The sequence below is a fragment of the Mycteria americana genome, chromosome 28 (assembly GCF_035582795.1).
Source record: "Mycteria americana isolate JAX WOST 10 ecotype Jacksonville Zoo and Gardens chromosome 28, USCA_MyAme_1.0, whole genome shotgun sequence".
Lineage (NCBI taxonomy): Eukaryota > Metazoa > Chordata > Aves > Ciconiiformes > Ciconiidae > Mycteria > Mycteria americana.
In genome coordinates this window covers 1,306,024-1,332,769 of record NC_134392.1, presented here as the reverse complement: position 1 = coordinate 1,332,769, position 26,746 = coordinate 1,306,024, and the positions used below count along the sequence as shown (strand labels likewise).

The window sequence follows — 26,746 nt, the reverse complement described above, 5'->3', positions numbered from 1 at the left end:
CAGGCGTCCGGGCGGGGTGGACGCGGGTTAACGAGTGGCGTGTCCTGGCCTGCCAGGGCGGGGCAGGGATGCACACGCGTGTGCGCGCACGAGGACACGTGCGCGGGGCGGCGGCACGGGGGTCCCCCCGCCCCGTCCTCGGCCCCATGCTAATGCCCCACGCCAGCAGCCCCCGGGGCTTTCCAGGGGGACCCGGGCGCCGGGCCCTGCCCCCACCCTGGATTTTAGGGGATTTTGGGCCCGTCTGATTTTCCCTCCCCACTTCTCCTTCTCCATCAGCAGCGCCTGAGTCAGGCCTGGCCAGACCCCCCGCCGTGACCCCCCGGGGACCCAGGCGTCCGGGCGCCCCTGCCCCGGTTCCACCCCCCCATGGGGGAAACTGAGGCAGGGGGGCGGTTAGACCCGGACGTGGGTCCCCTGGCTGTGCCCTCCCCCTGCCAGGAACTGGCGGGAGGAGGAAGTGGGGGGGTGTGGGGTGTGAAATGGGGGGGGTGGCTCCTACCCAGACACCGGGGTCCTCCAGCTGCAGCGGCTGGGCCTGGGGGGCCGTGGGGACCCCGGGGGGTCCCAGGCCCGGGGGGAGGACTCGGGCTCCCCCCGCCCCCTCCCCAATTCCTCTCACTTGGCGTCACATTTGGGTGCCCCAACGGCCCCAACGGCCGCAGCCGCCACCGGATTTTCGGTGCGGGGGGGGGGGGGGGGGGGGGGGGGCTGCCTTGCACGGGTGGCCCAGGCAGCCAGAGCTGGGCCCTGTGGACCCCCCCACCCCCCCAGGGGACCCGGGCATCCGGGCACCCTGCCCCCACCGCAGGCAGTGGGGCGAGAACGAGGGCGGATGGGCCACCCTCCCGCTACCCGCGTGCCCTGGGGAGACTGGGGCAAACTGGCACTAACTGGGAAGGGGGCCGTGCACCTGAGGGTGGGGTGCAGGGAGGCTGGGGGGGTTGGGGGGACCAGGGGGGGCTCGGGGGGGGCTCGGGGGGACCCAGGCGTCCGTTGGGGACGCGGAGGCCCCATGGAGTGGGAATTTCCCAGCATGCCCTGGTGGCAACACAGGGGTGGCAATGGGCTGGGGGGGGCACTGGGAGGGCCTTGGGGCCAGACTGGGGGCACTGGGAGGGCCCGGGGGGTGTACTGGGACAGGCGGTGGGGGCACAGCTCCCTTGGCAGCGCTGGGATGTCCCCAGGGCTGCACTGGGAGCACTGGGGGGTGCCCTGAGACGCACTGGGAGCACTGGGGGGGAGGGCGGCCCGGACGCCCCCCACCCCGGAACCGGAAGTGCCGCCGCGGGGGCACAAGCACCGGGGGGCGGCGTTGCCATGGCGACGCCGCTGACAGCCCCCCCCCCCCCCCCCCCCCCCCCCGACGCCTGTGTCCCCTGGGGCCGGTTCCCGCCGCCGCCCCACGCCCCGCGCCGGTGACGCAACCGGAGTCGCCAAGTTCGTGGCTGACGTCAGCGGGGGCGGCGCCGCCAACCCCGCCCCGCGGGGGGAACGGCCCGGCACGACCCCGCGCGGCCCCGGCGCGGCCTCCCCACCCCCCCGCACCTGGCGGCTGCCGGTTTCCCGACGGGGCGGGCCCGGCCGGGCCAGACGGGAGCGGCCGGAGGGGCGGGGGCGGGCGGTGACGCAGCGCTGAGTCAGCGGCGGGGCCGGCAGGGCGGGGCCGGGCACCAATATGGCGGCGGGGCGGGGCCGGAAATGGGCGGGGCTGGCAGGTGCGGCCGCTCTGGGCGCGACTCTGTCACCCAGGAGGACCATTTCCAAAATGGCGGCGGAGGCGGGGCCGAAAAGGGGCGGGGCTGGCAGGTGCGGACGCTCTGGGAGCGACTCTGTCACCCAGGAGGACCGACTCAAAAAATGGCGGCGAGGGCGTGGCCGGAAGGGGGCGTGGCCAGCAGGTGCTGCCGTTCTGGTCGCGACTCTGTAGCCCGGGGAGGATCGGTCCCGAGACAGTGGCGGGGGGGCGTGGCCGGAAGGGGGCGTGGCCGGCAGGTGCAGCCGCTCTGGGCGCGGCTCGGTGCCCCTGGCGGATCGGCCCCGAGATGGCGGCCATGGCAGCGGGGCGGGACGTGTGCGGGCCGCTGCTCACCTGGGTAAGGGGGGGCCGGGACCCCCCCGGGCCCTTCCCGGGCCCCCCCCGGGCCCTTCCCGGCCCGTGTTACGCTCTCGGGCACCCCCCGGGGCCCTGTGATTCCTCCCGGGCACCTGCTGGGCCCTTGTGACCCCCCCAGCACCCAGTGACCCCCCTTGCCCTTCGTCCCCCGCTGATCCGGGGGGGTAACGGGGGGGCGGCCCGCGGGGTCCTTGTTACCCCATGCCTGGGGGGGGACGCTGTTGAGGGTAAAAAGGGGGGCCCTGTGTCCCCCAGAGTGGTTTGGGGGGGCAGGTTTGGCGGCTCCCCTGTCTGCAGGGGGGGCCAGGACACGGATTGTCTGTTCTCGGCCCTGAGCGGGTCCAGGGGGGCTGTTTCGGGGGCGACCGTGCCCTGATCCCCCCTCCGTGCCCCCCAGCTGCAGACCTTTGCCCCCCCCTCGCCCTGTGACTCCCCCCGGGACCTGGCCAGCGGGGTGGCCCTCGCCCACGTCCTGCACAGCATGTGAGTCGGGGGAACGCTGCCCCCCCACCTTGGGGACACCCCTGGGGCCCCCCAGGGTGGGGGTGGGGGCAGCATGGGGGGAGGGGATATGATTTTGGGAACCCCCCTGTGCCCCCCCAGCGACGCCTCGTGGTTCAACGAGACGTGGCTGGGCGGATCCGGGACGACGCTGAGGATAACTGGCGGCTGAAGGTGGGGGGACACGTATTGGGGCGGGGGCACGTTTGGGGGCAGGGACACACACCCATGTCCGGTTTGGGGTGGGTGTTCTCAGCCTTAGGGCTGCCCTGGGGGGTGAGGAGGGAGAGCGGAGGATTTGGAGGTGTCGGTTTCGGGGGGGTCTGGGGGCAGCCGGTTTGGGGAGGCCGTTTGGAGGGACACAATGGGGGGGTTGATTGGCAGAGCTGGGGGGGGGGGCAGTTGGGGGAGCGTCACTTGGGGAGGGCTGTTTTGGGGACCTGAGGCAGGGCCACAGCAATGAGGGGGGCATTTTGGGGTCCCCGGCGGTGGGGGGGGGGCATTTTGGGGGTCCAGGGGCGTCCCCACTTTTCCCCCCACAGGTGAGCAACCTGCGGAAGGTGCTGCAGAGCGTCCTGGAGTACTGGCAGGATGTGAGTGTGGGGGCACACGGGGGACCCAGGTGTCCGGGACCCCTGTTTTGGGGTGGGAGGGTCCCCCCGGAGGGGGGCTGACCCCCAGTGCCCCCTCCTGGACCCCCCCAGGTGCTGGGCCAGGCGGTGGCAGAGCAGCACGTGCCCGACGTGGCGCTGGCGGCCCAGTATGCTGACCCGGAGCAACTGGGCAAATTGGTGCGACTGGTGCTGGGGTGCGCAGTGACCTGCGAGAGGCGGGAAGGTGGGGTGCAGGGCTGCCCGCCCCCCGCAATGCCCCCCTGACCCCCCCTAACCCCCCTGCGTCCCCCCCTTGCAGAGCACATCCAGCGCATCATGACACTGGAGGAGTCGGTGCAGCACGTTGTGATGATGGCCATCCAGGAGGTGGGGGCTCTTGGGGGTCCCCAGGGGGTGTTGGGGGCCCTGGGGGGGTCGGGGGGACAGGAGGGTTTTGGGACATCCTGGAGGCCTGAGAGTGCATGTGGCTAGAGGGCTCTGTGGGAAGGTTTTGGGGGGGTTCTTAGGGGATTTTGGGGAAGCCCTGGGGATTATGGGGGGGCCTGAAGAACACACACCACCACCCCCCCCCGAAACCCACCACCTTATAATTTGTTTCCTTCACGCAGCTTTTGGATAAAGAGCCGTCAGAGCCAGCGGCGGTGGAGACGTACGGGAACTTCGACACACAGGTGGGGGGGGACGGGGGGTCAGACTGGGGGGGCTGGGTGCAGGGTTGGGGGAGCAAGGCTGGGTTAGAGGGGGACAACCGTGGCGGGAGCAATCTGGGGGGGGGGAGATACAGGGAGTCCCGAGGCTGGGACAGGGTGGGGAGTGTCGGGGTGGGACAGGGGGTGGTTGGGGGTGCCTGGGTCCCCCCCCAGCACTGACCCCCCTTCCCCCCCGCAGTCACGGCGCTATTACTTCCTGAGCGAGGAGCCTGAGGAGGCCGGGGGGCCGCAGCAGCGCTGCCTCGAGCTGGAGGAGCAGGTGGGGCCTGGGTCCCGCGGGGGGTGGGAGGTCCTTTGATCACCCGGGTCCCCCAGTCCTATTCTCCCCCCCCCAGTCGCCAGGGTTGGGGTGAGGGCACCCACAGTGGTCGCACCGAGTGGGAGGGGATTCCCTGCTGTCTTGTATGAGGGTTGGGTGCACCCACGCGGTGGGACCCCCGGGAGGGGAGCCCGGGTGCCCCGGGTCCCCTCCTGGATGTCCCTGCGTGGGGCAGGTGGCGGCGCTGCTGGAGGAGAAGAGCAGCCTGGCGGAGGAGAACCAGGTGCTGCGGGAGGAGAAAGCGCAGCTGGAGGCCGACGCCGCCGGTGCCGCTGCCAAGAAGCTGCTGCTGCTGCAGACGCAGGTGGAGCAGCTGCAGGAGGAGAATTACCGGTAGGGCCCGGAGGCCTGGGTCCCCTGGGCGGGCGGAGGGGGCCAGCCTGGACGCCTGGGTCCCCTTTTGGGGGGGGGGGGTCGCCCCAGTCTCTCCGTGGGAAAACCCACAGAGAGAACAAAATGGGGGTCGGGTGGCCGAGGGGCAGCCCGCGTCCCTGTGCTGGGGGGGGGGTGTCCCCTGACGCCGGGGTGTCTGTGTGTCCCCCACCCCCGGGCAGGCTGGAGAGCGGGAAGGAGGAGCTGCGGGCGCGCTGCAGCCAGCTGGAGCAGCAGGCGCGGGGGCTGCAGGCGCGGGCGGAGGAGCTGAGCGGCCTGGCCGGGGAGGCGCGGGCCCTGCGCGACGAGATGGACGCGCTGAGGTGGGGCCGGGGGGCGGCGGCGGCGGCGGCCCGGACACCTCCGTCCCCGCGGGGCGTCTCGGCGGCGCCGGCGTCCCCCGGTGCCCCCGCCGCGGGCGACGTCAGCGCCGTCCCCGCCCCGGCAGGGCGTCGTCGGCCCGCGCGGGGCAGCTGGAGGCGGCGGTGGCCGCGTACCGGGGCCGGGCGGCGGCGGCGGGCGCGCTGCGGCGCTGGGCGCGGGCGCTGGAGGAGCGGCACGCGGGGCAGCTGCGCCGCGCCGCCGCCCTGCACCAGCAGCTGGGCCGCGCGCGGGCGGGCTGCGCGCGGCTGGAGGCGGCCCGCAGGCAGGTGGGCGGGGCCGCGGCGGCGAGGCCGCAGGGGGTAGCCGGGTGGGGCAGCGGGAGGGGGCGGGGCCGCAGCTGGGGGCGGGGCCGCAGGGGGCAGCCGGGTGGGGCAGCGGGAGGGGGCGGGGCTCGGGCCGGGGGCGGGGCCGCAGGGGGTAGCTGGATGGGGCAGCGGGAGGGGGCGGGGCTCGGGCCCGGGGGCGGGGCCGCAGGGCGTAGCTGGATGGGGCAGGGGGCGGGGGCCGGGCTCGGGCCCGGGGGCGGGGCCGCAGGGGGTAGCTGGATGGGGCAGGGGGCGGGACTCAGGGAAGAGGATGGCCTGGTGGGCGGGGCTGTGGGTCAGGGGCGGGGTGACGTGGGCCAGATCCCAATGCGGCAGGACTGGGCACAGGGGGTGTGGCTTCGGGACAGGGGGCGGGGCTTCGGCCGGGGGCTATTGCAGGTGGGTGGGGCCAGGGAAGGGGGTGGGGCTAATCGGAGCTAGGGGCGGGGCCCCCGTGGCTCCGGGCAGGGATGCCGCGGCAGAGCTGTGAAAGGGCGGGGCGGGGGGGGGGGGGGCGGCCTGGTCCCCGGGGGCGGGGCCAAGGACGGAGGGGGCGTGGTCATCCGTGGCCCCGCCCAGGTGGAGGAGCTGAGCGGGCAGCACGCCGAGGCTGCGCTGCGGGCAGAGAAATGGCGGGAGGAGTTCAGGAGCCTGCAGGAGAAGTTCGAGGCGCTGAACAAGGAGAAGGAGGTGGGTGTCCGTCCCCCCCCCGGCCGCCGGGGTCCCCGTCCCGGCCGCCGGGGCCCCCCCCGCTGACGCCCCCGGCCCCTGCAGCGGCTGCTGGAGGAGCGGGACGCCCTGCGCGAGGCCAACGAGGAGCTGCGCTGCGCTCAGGTGCAGCAGCGCTGCCTGCGCCAGGCAGGTGGGTGGGGGACCCGGGGGGGGACGTGGGCCCTGGGGGGCGGTGACAGACCCCGCTGGGGTGGGGACCCCGCTGAGCACGGCCCTCGTACGAGACACCGGAGAATCCCCCCTCGGGGTAGCGGCTTTGGGCTGGGGGGTAACCCCGGGAGGAAGCAGGGTCTGGGGGGCTTTGAGGGGCCACAGAGCGCTGTCCTCGGGGGGGGCTGGCATGCAGGGGGGGTCCCTGGGGTGCAGTCTGGGGGTGTCACCTCCTGATCCCCCAACCCGCTATTCCTCCCATAGATGCGGTGCTGGAGGAGGGCGAGGGCCCGGTGGGAAACCTGGCAGCCGAAATCCTCCCTGCGGAGCTGAGGTGGGTGCAGGGGGGGGGGGGGGGCCTGACCCCAGGACCCCCCACCCCAGACCCCCTGACCCCCCCCCGGCCCCCCAGGGAGACGGTGGCACGGCTGCAGGAGGAGAACCGGCGGCTGCAGGCGCAGGAGGTGACGCTGCGGCTCCAGCGGGACCAGCTCCAGCAGCGGCTGCGTGACACCGAGCGGCAGAGGTGGGGGTCAGGGGGTCATGGTGTCCCGAACACCCCCCAGGCCCCCCCCATCCCTAATGCCCCCCACCCGCAGGCTGGAGGCCACAGGGGCGGCGGAGCTGCGGACGGCGGTGGGGGATCAGGGGGACCCCCCCAAGGAGGTGAGTGGAGTGGGGGCTCCCTGGAGGTATTGGGGGGTGGGAAAATGCTGTTGCTTGCTTTGGGGGGGGTCTTAGTGTTCTTGGGGGGGTCCCCACACTTGGGGGCAAGCGGAGTTTGGGTTTTGGTTGTGCAGGACCTGAGTCCCCTCACGTTTCAGGGGGGATGTTGGGGGGGGGGGGGGCAGGGGCTTTTCAGGACCCCCAGGCTTTGGGGGTGCTGGGGGCCCCCCCTCACCCGCCATTCCCCCCCCCCCCAGTTGTTGCTGCTGGAGGAGACCCTGGAGGAGCTGTGAGTGCGGGAGGGGCGGGGGCCAGCCTGGGCCATGGGGTGGGGGGACGGGGCAGCCCGTCCCCACGTCCCCAGCCTGTCTCCCCCCGCCCCGGCCCCCCAGGGAGGAGCTGCCCAAGGCAGGGGCGGAGCTGCCCAAGGCAGGGGCAGAGCTGCAAGGGGCGGAGGAGCTGGAGCCAGCCGGGGACGGCAGTGGTACGGGGGTGTTGGGGGGGCGATGGGGTGTTGGGGGGCAGGGGGAGGAGGGAGGGGGCAGGGGCTAAGTTTGCCCCCCAGGAAGGCTCTGGGTCCAGGGGGAGGGAGCAGATGTGGGGCCCTCCAGGGCCGGGACCAGTTTGGGGGCCCCCCCGCCTTGACTCCTTTCCATGCCCCCCCCAGGGTCGTGGCGCACGGAGGAGCTGCAGCGCAGCCTGCGCCAGCGGGAGGAAGCCCTGCGCGTCCTGGAACAGCGCTGCCGTCGGCACGCGGGGGGGGCCCGCATGGTGCGGGGCCGGGGACCCCCCTGGGCTGGCTGGGGGGGGCTCGGGGGCTCTGGTGGTCCTGGGGTTGAGGGGGCTCGGGGATTCTCCGGGCGGTTCTGGGGTTTAGAGGGGTTCTGGCACCCACCATGATATCTTGGCTATAGTGGGGGGGGTCCGAGACCCCCCCAAGGGTCTCTTGGGTGCATGGGGGGCTCTGGGCCCCCCTAGGGATGCGCTGGGTTTGGGGGGCTCTGGGACCCTCCTCAGGGTATGTTTGAGCGCATAAGGGGGGCTGGGACCCCTTGGGGGGAATCTCGGGGGGCTCTTCTTGGCTGGGGAATAGCCCTGGGGCACCTGGGGGGATGCTGGGCCCCCCCAGGGCTGTTTGGCGGGTCAGGGGGTCTTTGAGGGGGGACAGGACCCTGACGAGGCTCCTCTGTGTCGGGGCTTGGGGGTCCCACGCTGTGTCCCCCCCGCAGGTGATGCAGGCGCTGGAGCCGAAGCCCCTGGGCCCCGCCGCAGCCCCCGCCCTCCGTGCCCTCCGCAACCAGCTGCAGGAGAAGGATGCCCTGATCCGGCACCTGGAGGTGAGGGGGGGCCGGGGGTGCTGGGGGAGGTCCCGGGGATCCCCAACTCCGGCTCAACCCCCTCCCCCGGACCCCCCAGAGCGACTACGAGCGGAGCCGGGCGCAGCGGGAGCGGGAGGAGAGGCTGCTCGTCACCGCCTGGTACAACATGGTGAGCAATGGGGGGAGCCTGGGGGGGGCACGGACACCCCCTGGGCACAGGCTTCGGGGGGGGGGGGCACAGATATGCCCAGGGACAGCAAATATCCCGTGGAGGAGACAGGTACCCTTGGGGGGCATGGGTACATCTTGGGGTGGTCGTACCCCCGGGGGGGTCACAGATACTTCTTGGGGGGGTGAAGGTATTTATCTGGGAGGGAGCAGGTATTTATGTGGGGCTGTAAATGGGGGGGGTTTGGTGGGGTAACCAATTGGGGTGGTCAGGGACCTGGTGCTGGGGGTCCCTATGCCCCCCCCCAGGCACTGTGGGTTTGGGGGGTCCGATACTCAACCCGTGCCCCCCCCCCCCCCCCCCAGGGCCTGGCACTCCAGCAGCAGGCGAGCGAGGCGGGGGGGCCGCGGGCTCCCCCCGGTGGGGCTCAGTCCTTCCTGGCCCAGCAGCGCTTGGCCACGGCCGCCCGCCGCGCCCGGCCCCCCCATGGCCGCCCCCCCAACCGCTGACCTGGGGACCGTCCCCCCCCTTTCTCTGGGCTGGTCCCATTTTAGTCACTGCGGGCTCTGCGTTGCCCCCTGCTCTCTTGGGGGGGGGCGGGGGCAGAGCCTGCACCCCTCTCTGGGGGGGCTTTTAGCACTTCTATTTTTGTACCCCTTTTCTGCCACCCCCCTGACTCCTTTCAATAAAGCCACAGGACTTGGGGCTGGGGGTTTATTCCTGGCAGGGATTCTCGGGGGGCTCGTACAGGGCTGAGCCATGTTGGGGGGGGCATGTTTTGGGGTTCCCCCCCCTTAAACCACATCATCGATGCTGGGGTGCAGGAGCCAGTGGTCGTGGGGGCCGCTGCCCCCCCCCGGGGCCTCCCCCAGGAGGACGGCTGTGTCCCCCCCGAGGCTGTCCCCGTCCCCCGGGGCGGCAGGCGCGGGAGGGGCCCCCGGGGGGGGCTCGGGGCCGAGACCCCCGTCGGAACCCGCGCTGTTCTTACGGCGGAGCAGGGAGAAGCGTCGGGTGAAGGCGCCCAGGGCGGGCCGGGGGGGGGGCTCGAGGGTGTCCCCCAGGGTCTCCCCAATGTCCTCCAGTGGCTGGAACTGCATCTCCTCCTTGCCCAGCCTGTGGGACGCCGAGGTCACCCCAACCCCCCCCAGACATTGGGGTCACCCCAAAACCCCCCCTGGGCACCTGGGGTCACCCCCCCAGATGTCAGGGACAGCCCCAGCCTCCTCCCTAGCCCCCAGGACTAGCTTTGGGGGCTGTCCTAGGCTGGGCCATGGGGTCCCTGGGGGCGTTTTGGGGTCCCTGGGGGCGTTTTGGGGTCCCTGAGGGGAGTAGAGGTCCCTGGAGGGCAGTTGGGGGTCCCTGGGCAGTTCTGGGTTTTGGGGGGGGGGGGTGTCTCTGGGCCAGTTTGGGGGACACTGGGGAGGTCTTGGGGCGGCTGGAGGGGGTCCAGAGGGCAGTTTGGGGGTCCCTAGAGCAGTCTGGTGTTTTGGGGCACCCCTGGGCCCCTCCCAGTGGGGTTGGGGGGCTGTAGGATCTGAGGCGGGAGGTCCTGGGGGGTTGGGGGTCCCAGGGCAGGGGGTCCTGTCCCCACTCACGCCACGTCGAAGGCAGAGCCGCGGAAGGCGGGCTGGCGCAGCGGGGCGGCCGCGGCCGTGTAGGGTGCCCGGGGGCTGGCGGTGTCCCAGTACCGGTCCCGCTCCAGCGCCGGCACCTCCCCGTACAGCTCGTCCACGGCCAGCATCGACACCTGCGGGCCCGACGCCTGCGTCCCCTCCCGGATGCCTGCGTCCCCTCCCGGACGCCTGCGTCCCCCGTCACCCCCCGGGTGCCCCACGGGAGCGGGATGGGGGTACCTGGAAGTTGCGGTCGATGAGCGTGTTGGTCTCGAAGTCGTCGTCGTCCTCCCCGAAGGGGTTGATGAGCTGTTCAGCCACCTGCAGTGGGGCCACCGTGTCCCCGGGGCTGCCGCATGTCCCCCCCCCGGGGCCCCCCCGTCTCCCCCACCCACCTTGAGCCACCCCACATAGAAGAAGAACTGGAGAAGGGTGAAGACGGGGACCCCCAGGTCCAGCTCGTGCCCCGCGTAGCCCTGGGCTGGGTCCAGGAACTGCCGCCCGATCAGGCAGGTGACGAAGAAGGTGTAGACGGCGATGGTCACCACCTGCGGCGGGGGCACGGTCACCCACCACCCACGTGTCCCCCCGTGTCCTTACGTCCCCGTCTGTGTCCCCGTGTCCCTCCACCTCTGTCAGTGTACCCCCGTGTCCCTCTATCCTCATCTGTGTCCCTCCCACGTTCCCCCACCACATCCCTTCACGTCCCTCCATCCCTGTCTGTGTCCCTCCATGTCCCTCTTGGGTCCTCTCTGCGTCCCCCCATCCCCGTCCGTGTCCCCCTGTGTCCCTTCGTGTCCCCTTATGTCCCTCCATCCCCATCCAGGCCCCCTCCACGTCCCTCCATCCCTGTCTGTGTCCCTTCATGTCCCTTCACATTCCTCCATCCCTGTCCCTGTCTCTCCATGTCCCCCCATCCCTGTCCATGTCCCTCTGTGTCCCTTCATGTCCCCTCATGTCCCTCCATCCCCATCCAGCCCCCTCTGTCGTCCCCCCCGCCCGTGTCCCCATTCCTGCCATCCCCCCCTTCCCAGTGCTCCCAGTGCCCACCTGGGTGTACACCAGTGGGACGCTGATCCAGTCGTAGTGGAAGAGGAGGCTGCAGTGGCCCCGAAAGCGGTTCAGCTCCTGGGGGGGGGCACGGGAGGGTTGGGGGGGCCCGGGGGGGGGGCCTAGGGGGAGCCGGCGGGGGGGGGGGTGGGGGTACCTCCATGAGGAGCTTGAGGGCGCAGTCGTCGCGCACGCGCCCCTCCCGCCGCGCCTGCCCTGCCAGCGCCCCGAACCAGGCGCAGGGCACCCAGAACTTGTTGTAGGGCGAGCGCAGCCCCTCCAGCCGCCGCCGCTCCTCCCGCGTCAGGAACCCTGCGGGGCCAGCGTCACCATCTGCCCCCCGTGACGTCACCCCCTGTCCTGTGATGTCACCGCCCAGCAGCACTGACACCCAGTGACATCAGGGTGCCCCACTGATGTCACAGCACAGTTAGGGGAACCTGATGCCCGGCCCCGTGATGTCCCCATGATGACATCGCTGCCCCCCCGTGATGACATCACCATCCCCACAGTGACACCACTGCCATGATGCCATTCCCATCCCCAGTGTGGTGCCCCACGGTGACATCACTGCCATGATGCCATCCCTAGGGCGTCCCCACCTCCCCGCCACCCTCCCGCAGGTCCCACCGGCCCGTTACTGCCCCTGTGCTGACGTCAGCCCCTCCGATGATGTCACAGCAGGGACGCACCGGCCTCGACGAGGTGGTCGATGGTGGGAAAGCGCTTGTAGACAGCGGTGCTGACGGCGCGCAGCACCAGCAGCGCGGCCAGGCTGCTGTAGCGCATCAGGGTGCGGCGCATGATGCGGCCCCGCGCGTCGGCCCCATGGACGTTGCCCGCCACGGCCACCATCAGCCCATCCGGCGCTGGGACGGTGCGGAACTGCCCCCACCAGCGCTCCAGCACCAGTGCCACGTAGAAACCTGCAGGACTGGGATGCACTGGGAGCGCTGGGAGGGGGAGCTGGGGACACTGGGGACAGTGGGAGCACTGGAAGGAGGCGCTGGGGGAAGTTGGCGACACTGGGAACACTGGGAGGGGACACGGCTGGGGGAGCCAGGGGGGCTCCAGCACTGGAAGGAGGTATTGGGGACACTGGGAGCACTGGGAGAAGGCACTGGGGGGAGCTGGGGACACTGGGAGGGGGACTGGGGGGCTCACCGAGGACGAAGGAGACGGGGATGAGGTTGGCTGACTTGTCGCAGTAGAGCACCAGCTTCTCGAAGAGCCTCTTCTGCGCCTCCGACAGCAGGAACCTGGGGGGGACACACACGTGGCGGGGGGACGGGGACGGGGACGTCACCCTCCCGGTCACTCCCTCCGGCCACGTGTGTGTGTCCCCCCGTGTCCCCTCCGTGTCCCTGGGCACCCTGCGTGTCCCCATCCCCGTGAACCCCCGCGCCCTGTCTGTCCCCATATAACCCCATTCCTACGCACCCCTACGTGTCCCCATGCGCGCCGTGTCCCCCCGCGTGTCCCCCCCTGTCCCCGTGCCCCCGCCCCGCACCGGTAGGCCAGGCTGAGCCCCAGGTAGGCGGCGAGGAAGAGCAGCAGCTCCCGGTACAGCAGCTTGTAGATGCTCCCGCGCCAGAGCAGCAGCAGCTGCGAGAAGCCCCCAAAGCGAGCGGTGGCCACCCGCGAGGTGTACGTCACCGTCATCGCGGCCGCGGGGACACCCAGGCAGCGCCCGGGGGACAGCAAAACCCTGGGGACGGCAAAACAGGACCCTGGCGACACCCGGACCCTGGGGGGGGGGGGATAGCTGGGGGGGGAATCACTGAACTGATACCGAGGGGCACCCGCACCCTGGGGACCCCCTGGGGACACCCAGCACAGCCTGGGGACCCCCTGGGGACAGCGAAACGCGACTCTGGGGACATCAAAACCCTGGGGGCACCCTGGGGGTCGCTGAACCGATACCCTGGGGACACCAACACCCTGGGTACCCCTGGGGACACCCCACAGGGCACCGCCACCCCCTCGGGCTGGGCAGAGACCCCCTCGCCCCCAGTCCCCCCTATCCCCCCCCACCTCACCTGCGGGAGACCCGAGCGTGGGGTGGCCACCGCCAGTCTGGGGCCACCGTCACCGTCCCGGGGCCCTAAATACCGTCCTGGGGCTGGCCCTGCCCCGGGGCTGGGGGGGGACACGCCCGGGTCCCCTGGGGGTGGCGGGGGGCGGACGCCTGGGTCCTTCCCCTGCAACCCCCAGGGGAGCGGCCGCTCCAGTCTGGCAGGTCCTGAGACCACCCCCCTCCCCGGGGGGAAACTGAGGCAGGGTTGGGGGCGGGGGGGTGTTGGTGGCCCGAACGCCCGGGTCCCCCCGGGCGGGGCTGGCTCCGGCCCCGCAGCCTCGCGCCAGCAGCGGGGTCGCGGGGACAGATCGCAGCGGGACGTGGGACACGGGGCCGGGCCCGTGAGGGGTGGGGGGGCCACGGCCACACGGCCCCCCCCCGGAAGGCCGGAGCCCGGCTACTGCGGCCCCACCACCCCCCAGGTGCCCAGACCCCCCCCTCCCCTGCTGCGGCCCCCCCTCCCCCCGGGAACCCCAGCACTCGGCTCCCCCCTCCCCCTCCCCGTGCCCCGTTAATCCGCCCCGAGCGCTAATGAGGGTCCCTGCGTCCCGCCCGGGCCCCGCGCCAACCGGCGCTGACGTCACCCCCGGTGCCAGGCCAAGCCCCGCGGCCCCCAGGGGACCCAAGTGTCCGGGCCCCCCCCTTCCAAGTGCCACGCAGCGAACCCAGGCGTCTGTTGCCCCCCCGCAAACACCCAAGAGCCGCCTCTCCGCTTCCCAAATTTATTATTTACACAAGGTCCCCTGGGGGGTCCCGTCTCTGCCCCCCCAGCCTGGGGGGGGAACGGGACGGGGAGGGAGGGGGGACAGAGCAGCCCCGGGGTGGCCGCGGTGCTGGTTGGCCGCAGCCTGGAGGTGGGGGCTGCGTGCGGGGGGGTGGGCAGAGCCGTCCTGCCCCTCCTGGGGGGGGAATAAATACCGGCTGCCCCCCCCTGGGGGGCGTGGGGGGGGTGCTATTTGGGGCTGGGGGGCTGGTAGGGGTCCAGCAGGAGGGAGGAGAAGGTGTTCACTTTGTCAGCCCCCCGCACCTCGTGGGGCAGCAGCGGCAGCTTCACGATGTGGAAATCCTCGTACAGGTCCTCCATCTGCGGGGAGAGCGGGGTGGGGGCAGGGACCCAGGCGTCTGGGCCCCCCAACCCCCACAGCAACCCCCCCACGGCCTCGGGGAGGGTGCCGGGCATCCAGGCTCCCCAAATTCCAGCCCCCCAAGACCCCCTCCCCTCCCAGAGCCGGGCAGGGTCCCAGGCGCCCGGGCTCCCCAAATGCTAACGCTCCCCTTGACCCCACCCAGGCTCCCCAAACTCGGCCCCCCCCCGACCCCCGCACCCCAGCCGTACCTGGTCGAGGTACTTGGCCTGGATCTTGTGGCGGGCCTCGCACATCTTGCAGGGCCGCTGGGGGTCGGGGAAGACGAGCTGGTTCACCACGATGTTGTGGGTGTCGATGCGGCACTTGGCCAGCTCCTGGATCAGCCGCTCGGTCTCGTAGAGCGAGAGGAACTCGGCGATGCAGACGCAGATGAACGTCGTCTGCTCCTGCCGCCCCCGGCCCCCGCACCGCGCTCAGCGTGACGCCGTGACGCCGCGCTCAGCGGCACGGCTGCGCCACGCTCAGCATCCCCGCCGCGGGCCCAGCTGCCCGGCACGGAGGCCCCAGAGGCGGCCCGGCCCGGCCCAGCCCCGCGGCGGCGAACTCCCCGCAGGAATGTACACGGACCGGCTCGGCCACGTCCCGGTCCCCCTCCCGGCGTCCCCGCTCCCCTCCTTGGCATCCCCGTCCCTCTCCCGGCGTCCCCGTGCCCCCCAGAGGAGCCCCCTGCCCCGCCGGTGGCCTTACCGGGTCCTTGAACTGCTCGCTGACGGAGCGGATGACGGGCAGCGTCTCCTCCAGCTTGGAGGCCAGCTGGTCGGCGTTCATGTCCCCCAGCCCCAGCATGTTGCACATCTGGGGGAGGCGGCGGTGAGATCTGACCCCCCGAGGCCACACACGCTGTCCCCGCCCCGCGGGGGTCCCGTCCCCGCAGCCCCTGTCCTCACCTGGGAGATGAAGGGGCTGATCTGGTTCTTGATCTGCATGAGGCGGCCCAGGCCCCGCTCCACGATGGTGGGGAAATTGAGCAGCCGCAGCGTGTGGCCGGTGGGTGCCGTGTCGAAGACCACCACCGAGAAATTCATGCCCTTCACCAGCCTGCGGGGCCAGCAGGCGGGTCAGCGGGGCCACAAGCCCGTGGCTCGGCGCCCAGTGGGCCCCCCCGGCCCCGTAGAGCCCCGCTCACCTCATCACCTCAGCGTAGCTCATGGCCTCGTCGATGCCGGGGAAGGCGCTCATGGCCTCCTGCATCATCTTCTTGCCCATGCTCAGCATGTTGTCCTCCTCGAAGAACTCGTCGGGCAGCTCCGCCACCCCCAGGCTGGGGTCGATCTCCTGCCGGGGTTCGGAGGGTGAGAGGGGCCGGGGAGGGGGGGCTGGGCTCCAGGGTCCATCCCAGACTCACCATGGCGAAGAGGTTGTCGTAGCCCTTGACTTTGGTGGGGACCTTGGAGAACTTCTGGTCGAACGCGTCGGAGATGTTGTGCGCAGGGTCGGTGGAGATGATGAGGACGCTCTCCCGCACCTTCGAGAGCTGCACGGCCAGGCTGCAGCTGGGGGGACAGCGGTGACGGCGGGGGGGGGGCTGCAGCCGGCCGGGGTCCCGGTGGCCTCCGTGGGTAGGGAGCTGCCGCCCACGGCCCCTCGCGATGGGGTGGCCCCACGGGGGGGCCGGGTCTGCCTTCTCCACGAGGAGATCCAGCCCCATCCCTTCACCCCGAGGGGCTCCAGCCCGGCTCCCCCCCGGGGTGGTCCGGTCGGGTCCGCCCCTGCCCGGTGGTCCGGGCCGGTTCCCCCGCCGGTGGCACGGTCCGGTTCCCCCGCCCCAGGGCGGCCTGGCCCAGTGCCTCCCCCGGGGACCCGATCCCTCCCGGGGACCCGATCCCCCGCGGGCCCGGCCCGGCCCCGCCGCACCTGCAGGTGGTCTTGCCCACGCCGCCCTTCCCGCCCACGAAGATCCACTTGAGGCTCCGCTGTTCGATGATGTTCGCCAGCGTCGGCTCCAGCGGCTCCACGTCGGGCGCGTCCTCGAACTCCTCCGCCTCCGGCCCCCACCCGCCCGCCGCCGCCGCCGCCGCCATCTTCCCCCGCGCCGCCGCGCCGCCGGCCCGCCCGCGCCCTGATTGGCCGTCGCCGAGCCGCGCTGTCCCGCCCCCCGCGACCGATTGGCCGTCGCGCCTGGCGATCCGGCGGGGGACGGGACAGCACGGAGAGCGCCCCGCGCGTTGCCCGGCAACACCGCCCCGACGGCCGTCGCGCTGACGTCATCCACCGGCGCCGCGCGCTTCCCGGCGTCCCCCGCGGCGCGGCGTTCACGGCGGACAAGATGGAGGCGCACGGCGAAGAGGGGGAGGCCCCGTCGCCGCCGCCCGGGCCTGGCGGCGGCGTGAACGTCTTCGCCAACGACGGCAGCTTCCTGGAGCTCTTCAAGCGGAAGATGGAGGCGGAGCAGCAGCGGGAGCGCGAGGCGGCGGCAGCGGCGGCCGCGGAGGCCCCCGGCGGCGCCGGGCCTGGCCCGCACCGCCCGTCCGACGGCTCGAAGAGGAGCGGCGGCGCCCTCAGCTTCGTAAGGACGCGGGGCCCGCGGCCTCCTCCCGCCCCCGCTGCTGCCCGGCCTGCCCGCCCGCTGCGAGGCCCCGGCTGAGGGTTCCCGGGGGTAGCGGCGTCCTCGGGCTGGCTCCGGGGGTGGCGGCGGCGGCGGCGGCAGCGGCTTCCCCCCCGGCAGCGGCTGCCTGCTGCGGGGAGAGCTTCCCCACGCGAGCCGTTTCCCCAGGCGCGCACGCAGGCCCCGGTTTTGCCGGTGGTGCGTCCCGGGAGCTGGGCCGGGGCTGGCGGCACTGGGGCCCTGGAGCTCCGCGGGGGCCTGCGGTCGTCGAGCTGGGGGGCACGTCCCGGGGGCGGTGCTGGCGCTCTGTGGAGCGGTCCTGGGGGCTGCTCGGGGCTCCCTGCCGCGCTGCCTTTTTTTTTTTTTTTTTTTTTCTGTCTCTTGTTAAACCGCATCAAGCAGCACCAAAATTCTCCATTCCTGGGGGGAACGGAGGCGGCTCCGGCTGCTCCGGCACCGCTGTTCCCTGAGGGACGTCACCCCTGCCCTCGGGGACGGCAGCGGCCACCGGCCCCCCCCCGGGCAGGAGCGGGGTCCCCACGGTGTCGCCCGCTGCGGACGGACGGACGGACGGCTGCCGGCCGGGGTCTGACGGACGTCCCTCCTGTTCCGTTGTGCAGGGGGCGGCGCTGTCCCCGCGGCGCGTGTAACGGTGGCAGTTCTGTCCCTTCCCCCAGGTGGGCAGGCGGCGAGGGGGGAACAAGCTGGCCCTGAAGACGGGAGTGGTGGCCAAGAAGCAAAAGACGGACGAGGAGGTGGGTGTCCCCGGACCCCCGACCCCTCCCGGGGGGAAACGCAGTGCTGCCGGGGCGTGCCGCGCTCACCGACCTCGTTTCCCCTCGGTTTTTTTGTAGGTGTTGACGAGTAAAGGCGACGCCTGGGCCAAATACATGGCGGAGGTGAAAAAGTACAAGGCGCACCAGTGCAGTGACGACGACAAAACCCGGCCCCTGGTGAAATAGCGCCCGCGCCCGGACTCGCCCCTGTATATACTTATTTAAGGGCGGGGGAGGCGCCGGCCCCGCCCCTTTTATATCTATAAATACCGATTGCGCGCCTGGGGCCGCCGCTCCCGCCCTGCCGGCAACCAGGACTTTACGCCGGCCGGCAAACTGCCGCCGCTGCCGCCCGCTGGGACCCGCCGCCGCTCCTCCCCCCGCCCGGCCCGGGGGGGGACGGTTTTGGGGTAGAAAGCGGAGAAACGGGGAGGGGAGAGGCAGGAGCGGAGGGGCCGCTGTCGCAGCATTAAAGACCTCGGAGATTTCGGAGCCGCCGAGCGACTTGTGGGTGTTTTTGGGGAGGGGGCGGCCCCCCCCAGGCGTTACCCTGGTCTCGCGGGTTTGGGGGTCTCCTGGTGTTTGGGGGCGAGACGCCGGCACCCCCTGTGTCACCGCTGCGGTGGGGTGACGCAGCCCGCCCCACGCTGTCACCCGCTGGGGGGGTACAGCCCCCCCTCCCCCCCAACACCGAGGGACTCTGAGTCTTCCAGCCTTCAACCCTTTATTTATTGCCTTCCCCCCTCCCCTGCACCGAACTTTCACCAATTTTGGGTTTTTTTCCCCCATTAAAACTGGGGCGGGAGGTGGCTGTGCCTCGGCGGGGGGGGACGACACGTGCAGTCTGCACCCCACTGGGGGGGCCCTGGGGGCAGGAGGGGTGCGGGCAGGGCCGGGCCCTCCTGGGGCAAACTCCAGCAGAGGACACGGGCAGGTCTGTGGTCCCAGTTGCTCCCAGTTCCCCCCAGTTGCTCCCAGTTCCCCCCGTGCACTGTGATCACCCCAATTCCTCCACCCACTGTTCCCAGTGCACCCGCGTTCCCCTTCCCAGTCCCCCCAGCACACCCTGATCCCCCCTCCCAGTGCTCCTAGTCCCCCCAGTCCACTCCATTTCCTCCCCCCGGACCTGTCGGGCCGCGGCCGGCGCCGCTCACCCGGTGCTGGGCGGGGGGAGGCCGCCGCCGGCCGTGTCCGCCGCTCCCCGGGCCGGGCCTGCGCGGGGGAGGCCTCACCCCCACCCCTCCCGGCAGTGGTACGGCCCCTGCCGCGGGGTGTGCTGGGAGATGTGGTCCGGCACTGGGGGGACTCCGCGCATGCGCGCAGCCGCCCCGCCCCTTCCCCACGTGGCTCCGCCTCCGGCCCACGTGACGGGCGCCGTCCTTCCCGCGCACTCACGTGGTGCCCGCGGCGGGGCGGACGGTGGCCGGCGGGGGTCAGCGCCCGCGTGCCGCGCTCGCTCCCTCCGGGCAGCGCCGGTGCCCCGCGGCTGCGCGAGGCCGCCCCGATTCCCGCCCCCCCCGCCCCGGCCGCCCCCACCCCACCCCCGAGCCCCGAGCCCCGGGACTCCCCCGGCAGGTACCGGCCCGGCGGGAGCGCGGGGGCGGCGGGGAAGCGGCGCGGGGCCTGGCGGGCGGGGGAGGCCCCGCCGGGACCGGGCTGAGGGGGCGCTGAGGGGGGGTGAAGGAGGCCGGGGGGGTAATTGGGGGTTCCGGGGGGGGGGGGGGGCGGCGGGAAAGGGGCCGTGTCGCGGGGTAGGGGTGCTGATAGCGGGGGGGGCGGCGGGGGCGAGACGATCAAACCGGGGGGCGGGGGAAGCTGCGGGGCAAACGGGGGGGCGGGGGGGGGGGGGCACGCTGGGGAGGGGCTGCTGGCACGGCCGGGGGCGTTTATAGCCTGGGGGGGGGGAGTGGGGGGGTATCTGGGCACCACCCCTCCCCTTTAACGGGACATCCCCGTCCCCACGTGCGCGGCGCGTCCCCGCCGCCGTCCTCCCCCCGCCCCCGGCTGCCGCGTGGAAGGGCCCCGCCGCGCACCCGGCCGCAGTGGGGGGGCCCCCGCCATCCCTCGCCCCCCCCGGGAGTCGTGCTCATCCCGGGGGCGTCCCCTCCGTGTCCCCCCGCGGCTCCTGCTTGCGGCCGGCGCTACCGGTAGATCCCCATCCCGCTTCCCGCCTGCCCCCGCAGGGATCCGGGGTCTGCACCCCCCGCGCCCCCCGGCCGCTGACCCCCGCGCCCCCCGGGGCCCCCCAGCCGCCATGGACTGGCAGCCGGACGAGCAGGGCCTGCAGCAAGTCCTGCAGCTGCTGAAGGACTCGCAGTCCCCCAACACGGCCACGCAGCGCGTTGTGCAGGACGTATCCTGAGGCGGGGGGCCAGGACCCCGGGGGGGCGCGGGGCGGGGGGCGACGACAGAAGCACCCGTGGCCGTTGGAGCCGGGGAAAGGGGAATTGGGGATTTCCCTCCGTTGAGGGGGTCAGCAGCCGTGGGAGACGGGGCCGGCTGGAGCTCTGGAGGGGCTGAACCTGGGGAACGGGGCGGGGGGGGGGGGGTGTTCGGCCACGTTAATGCGGGACAGCGTCCCCGTCCTTAACCGCCTGGGGCAGAAGCTGAAGCAGCTGAACCAATTCCCCGACTTCAACAACTACCTGATCTTCGTGCTGACGCGGCTCAAGTCCGAAGGTGGGTCGCTCTGCGGCCGGGGGCGGTTCGGGGTCCCCTGGGTCCCAGGGGGGTGGCAGAGGCGTTTGGGGGGTGGCAGAGGCGGATGCAGGAGCTGAGCCCGCCCGTTTCGGGCTCGGGGAGGTGGAAGTGGAGGGGATGTGCGTTGCGGCCCCCCCCCCCCCATTAACGATTTGTGCCCCCGCAGATGAGCCGACGCGGTCGCTCAGCGGCCTGATCCTGAAGAACAACGTCAAGGCGCACTACCAGAGCTTCCCCCAGCCCGTGGCCGAGTTCATCAAGCAGGAGTGTCTCAACAACATCGGGGACGCGTCCTCCCTCATCCGGGCCACCATCGGTGAGATGGGGCGGGGGCCCCCGCGGGGACCCCCGGCCCCCCCGCGCTAACGACCCCCCCGCAGGCATCCTCATCACCACCATCGCCTCCAAGGGGGAGCTGCAGATGTGGCCGGAGCTGCTGCCTCAGCTCTGCAACCTGCTCAACTCGGAGGACTACAACACGTGCGAGGTGCGGGGGGCCGGCCGGGGGGGCCGGGGGGGCGGCGGCCGGCGCTGACACCCCTCTGGCGCGCAGGGGGCGTTCGGGGCCCTGCAGAAGATCTGCGAGGACTCCTCCGAGCTCCTGGACAGCGACGCGCTCAACCGGCCCCTCAACGTCATGATCCCCAAGTTCCTCCAGTTCTTCAAGCACTGCAGCCCCAAGATCAGGTACGGGTGCGCTTTGGGGGGGACGCGCTTGTCCCCCTGCGGCCCCACGGTCGGGTGTGGAGAGGTCGGGGGGCCCAGCCGGGGTGGGAATGTTGGGGGGCCGTGCCCAGAGCCGTCACGTGGCCGTTTGACGAGATGGGGTGGGAATGAGCTGTTTCTGTGCCCCCTGCCACTGGTTGTGGTTTTCCTCGGGGTCCCCTTGTCCCCGTCCTTCCCCCCGGTGGGTGGTCCGGCTCCGTCTGTGCCCCCGTTGGGGTGGTGCGGGGATTTGGGCTCCCCCAGACTGGGCAGCTCCAGCTCGGCCCGTCCCCGTGTCCCCAAATCATCCCAAGGGGACCCTGTGTGTGTCCCCCCTCACAAGTCAATTCAGCGCTGTGGGGTCCGGGAGGGGCGGGTGGCTGGGCTGTCCCCCCCCCTCCCCCTCCCGTCTCCGCATCGTTAGCTAACGAGCCTGCCGGACCCCCTGCCACCGTCTGTCTCCCCCCAGGTCCCACGCCATCGCCTGCGTCAACCAGTTCATCATGGACCGGGCTCAGGCGCTGATGGAGAACATCGACACCTTCATCGAGGTGAGCAGCCGGGTGGGGGGAACCCCCCGGAGCCCCCCCAGAGCAGCCCTGAGGGCGGTTGAGGGTGAGCGGGCTCCCGTGTGTGTGTCCCCCCAGCATCTCTTCGCTCTGGCGGTGGACGAGGACCCCGAGGTGCGGAAGAACGTGTGCCGTGCGCTGGTGATGCTGCTGGAGGTCCGCATCGACCGCCTCATCCCCCACATGCACAGCATCATCCAGGTGAGATGGGGAGGACAGGCAGGTGTCCACGGGACCCCCGGGTGGGTGGGTTGGGGGGCTGATGCACCCCCCCCGCCCCCGCAGTACATGCTGCAGCGGACGCAGGACAGCGATGAGAACGTGGCGCTGGAGGCCTGCGAGTTCTGGCTGACGCTGGCCGAGCAGCCCATCTGCAAGGAGGTGCTGACCTCCCACCTGGTGCAGTGAGTGCTCGGGACGGCCCCCTCCCACCCCCCAGGCCCCCCCCAGCCCCTCAGTTCCCCCCTTTGCCCCCCACAGGCTCATCCCCATCCTGGTGAACGGCATGAAGTACTCAGAGATCGACATCATCCTGCTCAAGGTACGATGTCGGGGTGACAACGTGAGCGTGTTCGGCTCCCTGTCCCTCCTCCGGCTCTGTGGGGCTGCTACTGGTTAAACTGGAGGGACTGGGGCAAGGCGGGAGCTGCCCCGAGACCTCCTGGACATGATGACAGATTCAGAGCTGATGCCGGTGATGGCTGTTGTGTTCGTACTGTCTGATCCGTGGGGGCCGGGGGTCCCTGGGACGGGCGGTTGGGGGTCCCCGTGACGTGACATCCCCTGTCCCCGCAGGGGGACGTGGAGGAGGATGAGGCCATTCCTGACAGCGAGCAGGACATCAAGCCCCGCTTCCACAAGTCCCGCACGGTGACCCTGCAGCACGAGGAGGAGCGGCCGCAGGACCCCGATGACGCGGAGGACGAGGATGACGATGACACGCTCTCAGACTGGAACCTGAGTATGGGCTCGTGGGGGGGTCCTGGGCCCGGGTGGGGGGTCCTGCAGTGATCCCTGGGGGTCTGGGGGTTAATTAAACCCCGAGGTGAGACGGTGCCCGCCCGGGAGGGATTAACCCCGTCCCCTCTTGCCTGCCCCGCAGGGAAGTGCTCGGCGGCTGCGCTGGACGTCCTGGCCAACGTCTTCCGGGAAGAGCTGCTCCCCCACCTCCTCCCGCTGCTCAAGGAGCTCCTCTTCCACCCCGAGTGGGTCATCAAGGAGTCGGGCATCCTCGTTCTGGGGGCCATCGCGGAAGGTGGGTGCCACGCCGCCTGCCGCGGGCTATCCCCGAGCCACCGCCGTGCCGGAGCTGGGGGTCTCTGAGCCTCCCTGTGCCCCCCAGGCTGCATGCAGGGCATGGTGCCCTACCTGCCGGAGCTGATCCCCCACCTCATCCAATGCCTGTCGGACAAGAAGGCGCTGGTGCGCTCCATCGCCTGCTGGACTCTGAGCCGCTACGCCCACTGGGTGGTCAGCCAGCCCCCCGACATGTACCTCAAGCCCCTCATGACCGAGCTGCTCAAGCGCATCCTCGACAGCAACAAGCGGGTGCAGGAGGCGGCGTGCAGGTAAGGGCCGGGGGCCGATTTGAGGCCGCCCGTGGCGTTTTTGGGGCAGGATCCACCGGATCCGAGCCCTTCTCTGGGCGGGATGAGGAACCTGACGAGTTGAGTCGCTGTGATGATGGCGTATTCGTACTGTCTGACCCAGAGCGGGGCCGTGTGGGGGGCTCAGCCCTGGCCCCGGGCGGGCCGCTCACCCCTTCTCCCCCGCCCAGCGCCTTCGCCACGCTGGAGGAGGAGGCCTGCACGGAGCTGGTGCCGTACCTCAGCTTCATCCTGGACACGCTGGTCTTCGCCTTCGGCAAGTACCAGCACAAGAACCTGCTGATCCTCTACGACGCCATCGGGACCCTCGCCGACTCCGTGGGGCACCACCTCAACCAGCCGGTACGACGTGGGGTGTCCCTCTCCCAGGGGTCCCCGCGGCACCCCGGTGCGTCCCTCCCCGTGCCCCAGCCCGGGACCGGTGATGACAAGTGACAACAGACATTCGAATCCCGAACCCCCGGTGTGGATCTCTCTGGTCTGATGGTCCCCGGGCTGAGGGGAGCGGCCCCGCGCCCCCCACGTCCCCCTCCCTGAGCCCCCTCCCGTGACGGCGTCTCTCCCCGGGGTGCAGGAGTACATCCAGAAGCTGATGCCTCCGCTCATCCAGAAGTGGAATGAGCTGAAGGACGAGGACAAGGACCTCTTCCCGCTGCTGGAGGTGAGCCGTGGGGCGCAGAGGGTGGCGGTGGGGGGGGCTCCGTCCCCTCGGCCCCCTCCCACTCCCCTCGCTCTCCCCCCTGCCCGCAGTGCCTCTCCTCGGTGGCCACCGCCTTGCAGAGCGGGTTCCTGCCCTACTGCGAGCCCGTCTATCAGCGCTGCGTCACCCTGGTCCAGAAGACGCTGGCTCAGGCCATGGTGAGCCGCGGCCCCCCTTCCCCGGGCACCGGGGGGTGACCCACGGGGGGGTGTGACCCGCTGTGGGGTGACCGCGGCCCCCCCCCCCCCTCCCCGTAGATGTACAACCAGCACCCCGAGCAGTACGAGGCCCCCGACAAGGACTTCATGATCGTGGCCCTGGATCTGCTGAGCGGTTTGGCCGAGGGTCTCGGCTGCCACGTGGAGCAGCTGGTGGCTCGCAGCAACATCATGACGCTGCTCTTCCAGTGCATGCAGGTGCCCGGGACCCCCCCCTAACCCCAGCCCGGGGGCCGCCGGGACCCCCCCAGGCTCACCCCCTGCCCGCTCCCCGCAGGACACCATGCCTGAGGTGCGGCAGAGCTCCTTCGCCCTCCTGGGCGACCTCACCAAGGCCTGCTTCGTACACGTCAAGCCCTGCATCGGTGGGTGCCGGGGCCGCGGGGGTCCCCTTGGGGGGCGGGGAGCAAAGCAGGGGGACCCCGAAAGGATGTGCTGGGGGCAGGGGGGGGGGCCCTGCTGCTGACCCTGCCTCCCCCCAGCCGAGTTCATGCCCATCCTGGGCACCAACCTCAACCCCGAGTTCATCTCCGTCTGCAACAACGCGACCTGGGCCATCGGGGAGATCTGCATGCAGATGGGTGAGTGCCTCGTGCCCTCCCACGGCCCCCCAGGAGCTCAGCCGAGCCCTCCCCACCCTGACAACCCCCTCCCCGTCCCCTCCTGCCAGGGGCGGAGATGCAGCCCTACGTCCAGATGGTCCTGAACAACCTGGTGGAGATCATCAACCGCCCCAACACCCCCAAAACCCTCCTGGAGAACACGGGTGAGGCCGGGGGCACAGTGGGACCCCCAGTTGGGGGGGTGGGAGGATGTTTGCTGTGGGGGACCCCCCCACCGTGCCCCCCCAAACCCCTTCCCTTCTGCCCGCAGCCATCACCATCGGGCGCCTGGGCTTCGTCTGCCCGCAGGAGGTGGCCCCCATGCTGCAGCAATTTATCCGGCCCTGGTGAGTTTGGGGGGAGCGGGGGGGCTGTTTTGGGGGTCCCCCGCACCACCCTGGCAGGGGTGGGGGGCACTGAACCCCAATTTCCCCCCCCTTTAAGGTGCACGTCGCTCCGTAACATCCGGGACAACGAAGAGAAGGACTCAGCTTTCCGTGGCATCTGTGTGATGATTGGGGTGAACCCCGGAGGGGTTGTGCAGGTATGGGGGGGCACCCCGCAGTTTTGGGGGGGTGGGGGCTGCCCTTAAGCCACGGGGGGGGGGGGCTGGTGGTTGCCCCTGAGCCGCGGGGGGAGCAGTCCAGGGGGCTCAGGGGCAACCACCAGCCCCCCAAGCTGGAGATTTTGGGGGGTGACTCAGCTGCAGCCAGGCTCTATCCAAAATGGGGGGGTTCCCTCTCCCCATCACCCCCCCCATTTTGTCCTCTTGTCACCCCCCCCCCCCATTTTCCACCCCCACACACCCCACCCCCCCCAGGACTTCATCTTCTTCTGCGACGCCGTCGCGTCCTGGGTGAGCCCCAAGGACGACCTGCGGGACATGTTCTATAAGGTCAGCGGGGAAAAGGGGGTAATTGGGGACCCCCCACGCCGGGGGGGGGTTCAGCAGTGCCCCCCCCTCATTATTAACCCCCCCCCGCCCCCCAGATCCTTCACGGCTTCAAGGACCAGGTGGGCGAGGAGAACTGGCAGCAGTTTTCGGAGCAGTTCCCACCCCTGCTCAAGGACCGGCTGGCGGCGTTTTATGGGGTCTAGGCCAGGCGGAGGCACCGGAACCAGGTCTGGGGAGGGGGGTAGCACCCCCAAAAAGACAGACACACACACACACCCCCCCTCCCAGACGGACAGACCCCCCCTGAGCGCTCTCACCTCTCCCGCAGGTCGGCGCCAGGAGGCCGTCGGGACGGCGGCCGTGAGCGGGCGACCCCGTGCCGTGCCCGGGGGGGTTCGGGGGGGCGGGAGGAGCCTCGTGGGGGGGGCCAGGGCGCGGCGCCCCCCGCCCCCACCCCGTCCCCAGCCGCCCCGGGGTGGGGGCCCTGAGATCGGTTTCACCCCCGGGGGGGCAGAAGGGGTGGGACTGGGGGTGGGGGGGGGTCCACGGTGGCCGCAGGGGAGGGATGGACCCGTGGCGGGGGCACCCCAAAACCCGGGGGGGGTCGGGGAGCAAAACTCGGGGCACAAGGGTCCAAAAACGGGGTGGCCGTGGGGGGGGGTGGCCCCCCCACCCCTTCCGCTCTAGGATGTTCCCTTCCCCCTCCGCATGGTGCCCCCCACCCCCTACCCATGCACACGTTTATGGAGATAAACCTATAGCAACCTATAGAGCAGCCCCGGCCGGGGGGGGGGCGCGGGGGGGCCCCGGGGGGGGGCGGGGGGCCGGGGGGGCCGAGCCGCCGCCGTTGTGCTTTGTCGTGAGCGAGTCGGTGCCACGTTTCTTGTGTTTTTTTCCCCTTTCGTTCCGTTTTTTACCGTTTACAGGGCGGGGGGGGGGGGAGGGGGACGACGCCCCGCAGGGACCGGCTGCGGCGGGGGGGAGGGGGGCGGGGGGCTGCGTCCGGGGGGGGGGCGGGGGGCGGCGGGCCCGGTTGTGCCGTGCCCCCTCGTTCCTGCTCGGCAAAGAGAGTCCGTTGTTGACCGTCCGCCGCCTCGGTGCCGTTTGTTCCCGCCGGGGAGGGGGATGGGGGGGGGGGGGGGGGGTCGGTGGCTGCGGCCCCTCCCGGTGGCTCGGCTGCCCCA

General features: G+C 71.8%; 6 protein-coding genes and 1 non-coding gene across 7 annotated transcripts in view; 4 read left to right on the top strand and 3 right to left on the bottom strand.

Moving 5' to 3' along the window:
* Positions 1-2,153, bottom strand: part of CALR (calreticulin) — a 31,331-nt gene extending 29,178 nt beyond the window's left edge. The window contains exon 1 of the mRNA XM_075525788.1: positions 2,150-2,153. The gene's annotated coding sequence lies outside the window, so the exon portion shown is untranslated. The remainder of the gene's footprint in view (positions 1-2,149) is intronic.
* Positions 2,007-8,978, top strand: HOOK2 (hook microtubule tethering protein 2). The gene is given in 23 exon segments (XM_075525786.1): positions 2,007-2,096; positions 2,514-2,599; positions 2,720-2,754; positions 2,757-2,791; positions 3,160-3,210; positions 3,322-3,454; positions 3,530-3,597; positions 3,840-3,902; positions 4,120-4,200; positions 4,436-4,593; positions 4,815-4,955; positions 5,081-5,282; positions 5,901-6,011; positions 6,096-6,183; positions 6,468-6,537; positions 6,616-6,729; positions 6,803-6,869; positions 7,127-7,158; positions 7,262-7,353; positions 7,537-7,640; positions 8,099-8,206; positions 8,286-8,357; positions 8,723-8,978. Coding segments are annotated over 23 exon segments (2,106 nt in total). The 5' UTR covers positions 2,007-2,045; the 3' UTR covers positions 8,867-8,978.
* Positions 8,979-9,151: 173 nt separating this feature from the next.
* On the bottom strand, positions 9,152-12,723 carry BEST2 (bestrophin 2). The gene is made up of 9 exons (XM_075525839.1): positions 12,531-12,723; positions 12,185-12,279; positions 11,713-11,946; positions 11,178-11,332; positions 11,021-11,098; positions 10,366-10,518; positions 10,211-10,291; positions 9,953-10,104; positions 9,152-9,470 (listed from the first exon to the last, which is right to left on the bottom strand). The coding sequence occupies exons 1-9, from the start codon at positions 12,680-12,682 to the stop codon at positions 9,152-9,154; spliced, it is 1,419 nt and encodes a 472-aa protein (XP_075381954.1). The 5' UTR covers positions 12,683-12,723.
* A 1,082-nt stretch (positions 12,724-13,805) lies between these two features.
* On the bottom strand, positions 13,806-16,279 carry GET3 (guided entry of tail-anchored proteins factor 3, ATPase). Its single transcript, XM_075525884.1, has 7 exons — positions 16,100-16,279; positions 15,591-15,738; positions 15,372-15,520; positions 15,133-15,283; positions 14,933-15,040; positions 14,434-14,631; positions 13,806-14,181 (listed from the first exon to the last, which is right to left on the bottom strand). The coding sequence occupies exons 1-7, from the start codon at positions 16,264-16,266 to the stop codon at positions 14,050-14,052; spliced, it is 1,053 nt and encodes a 350-aa protein (XP_075381999.1). The 5' UTR covers positions 16,267-16,279; the 3' UTR covers positions 13,806-14,049.
* A 184-nt stretch (positions 16,280-16,463) lies between these two features.
* TRIR (telomerase RNA component interacting RNase) lies at positions 16,464-18,058 on the top strand. Its single transcript, XM_075525885.1, has 3 exons — positions 16,464-16,751; positions 17,468-17,545; positions 17,645-18,058. The coding sequence occupies exons 1-3, from the start codon at positions 16,512-16,514 to the stop codon at positions 17,750-17,752; spliced, it is 426 nt and encodes a 141-aa protein (XP_075382000.1). The 5' UTR covers positions 16,464-16,511; the 3' UTR covers positions 17,753-18,058.
* A 1,566-nt stretch (positions 18,059-19,624) lies between these two features.
* On the top strand, positions 19,625-26,035 carry TNPO2 (transportin 2). Its single transcript, XM_075525879.1, has 24 exons — positions 19,625-19,919; positions 20,170-20,245; positions 20,433-20,582; positions 20,647-20,753; positions 20,820-20,953; positions 21,441-21,522; positions 21,619-21,741; positions 21,826-21,944; positions 22,021-22,081; positions 22,336-22,501; positions 22,643-22,795; positions 22,883-23,108; positions 23,318-23,489; positions 23,722-23,808; positions 23,898-24,005; positions 24,105-24,263; positions 24,343-24,430; positions 24,548-24,646; positions 24,736-24,831; positions 24,939-25,014; positions 25,112-25,211; positions 25,488-25,562; positions 25,658-25,789; positions 25,891-26,035. Exons 1-23 carry the CDS (start codon positions 19,821-19,823, stop codon positions 25,763-25,765), a joined length of 2,664 nt encoding a protein of 887 aa, XP_075381994.1. The 5' UTR covers positions 19,625-19,820; the 3' UTR covers positions 25,766-25,789; positions 25,891-26,035.
* LOC142421352 (small nucleolar RNA SNORD41) lies at positions 22,202-22,268 on the top strand. The gene has a single exon (XR_012778871.1). It is a non-coding gene; the product is annotated as a small nucleolar RNA SNORD41 (small nucleolar RNA).
* Positions 26,036-26,746: the final 711 nt, after the last annotated feature.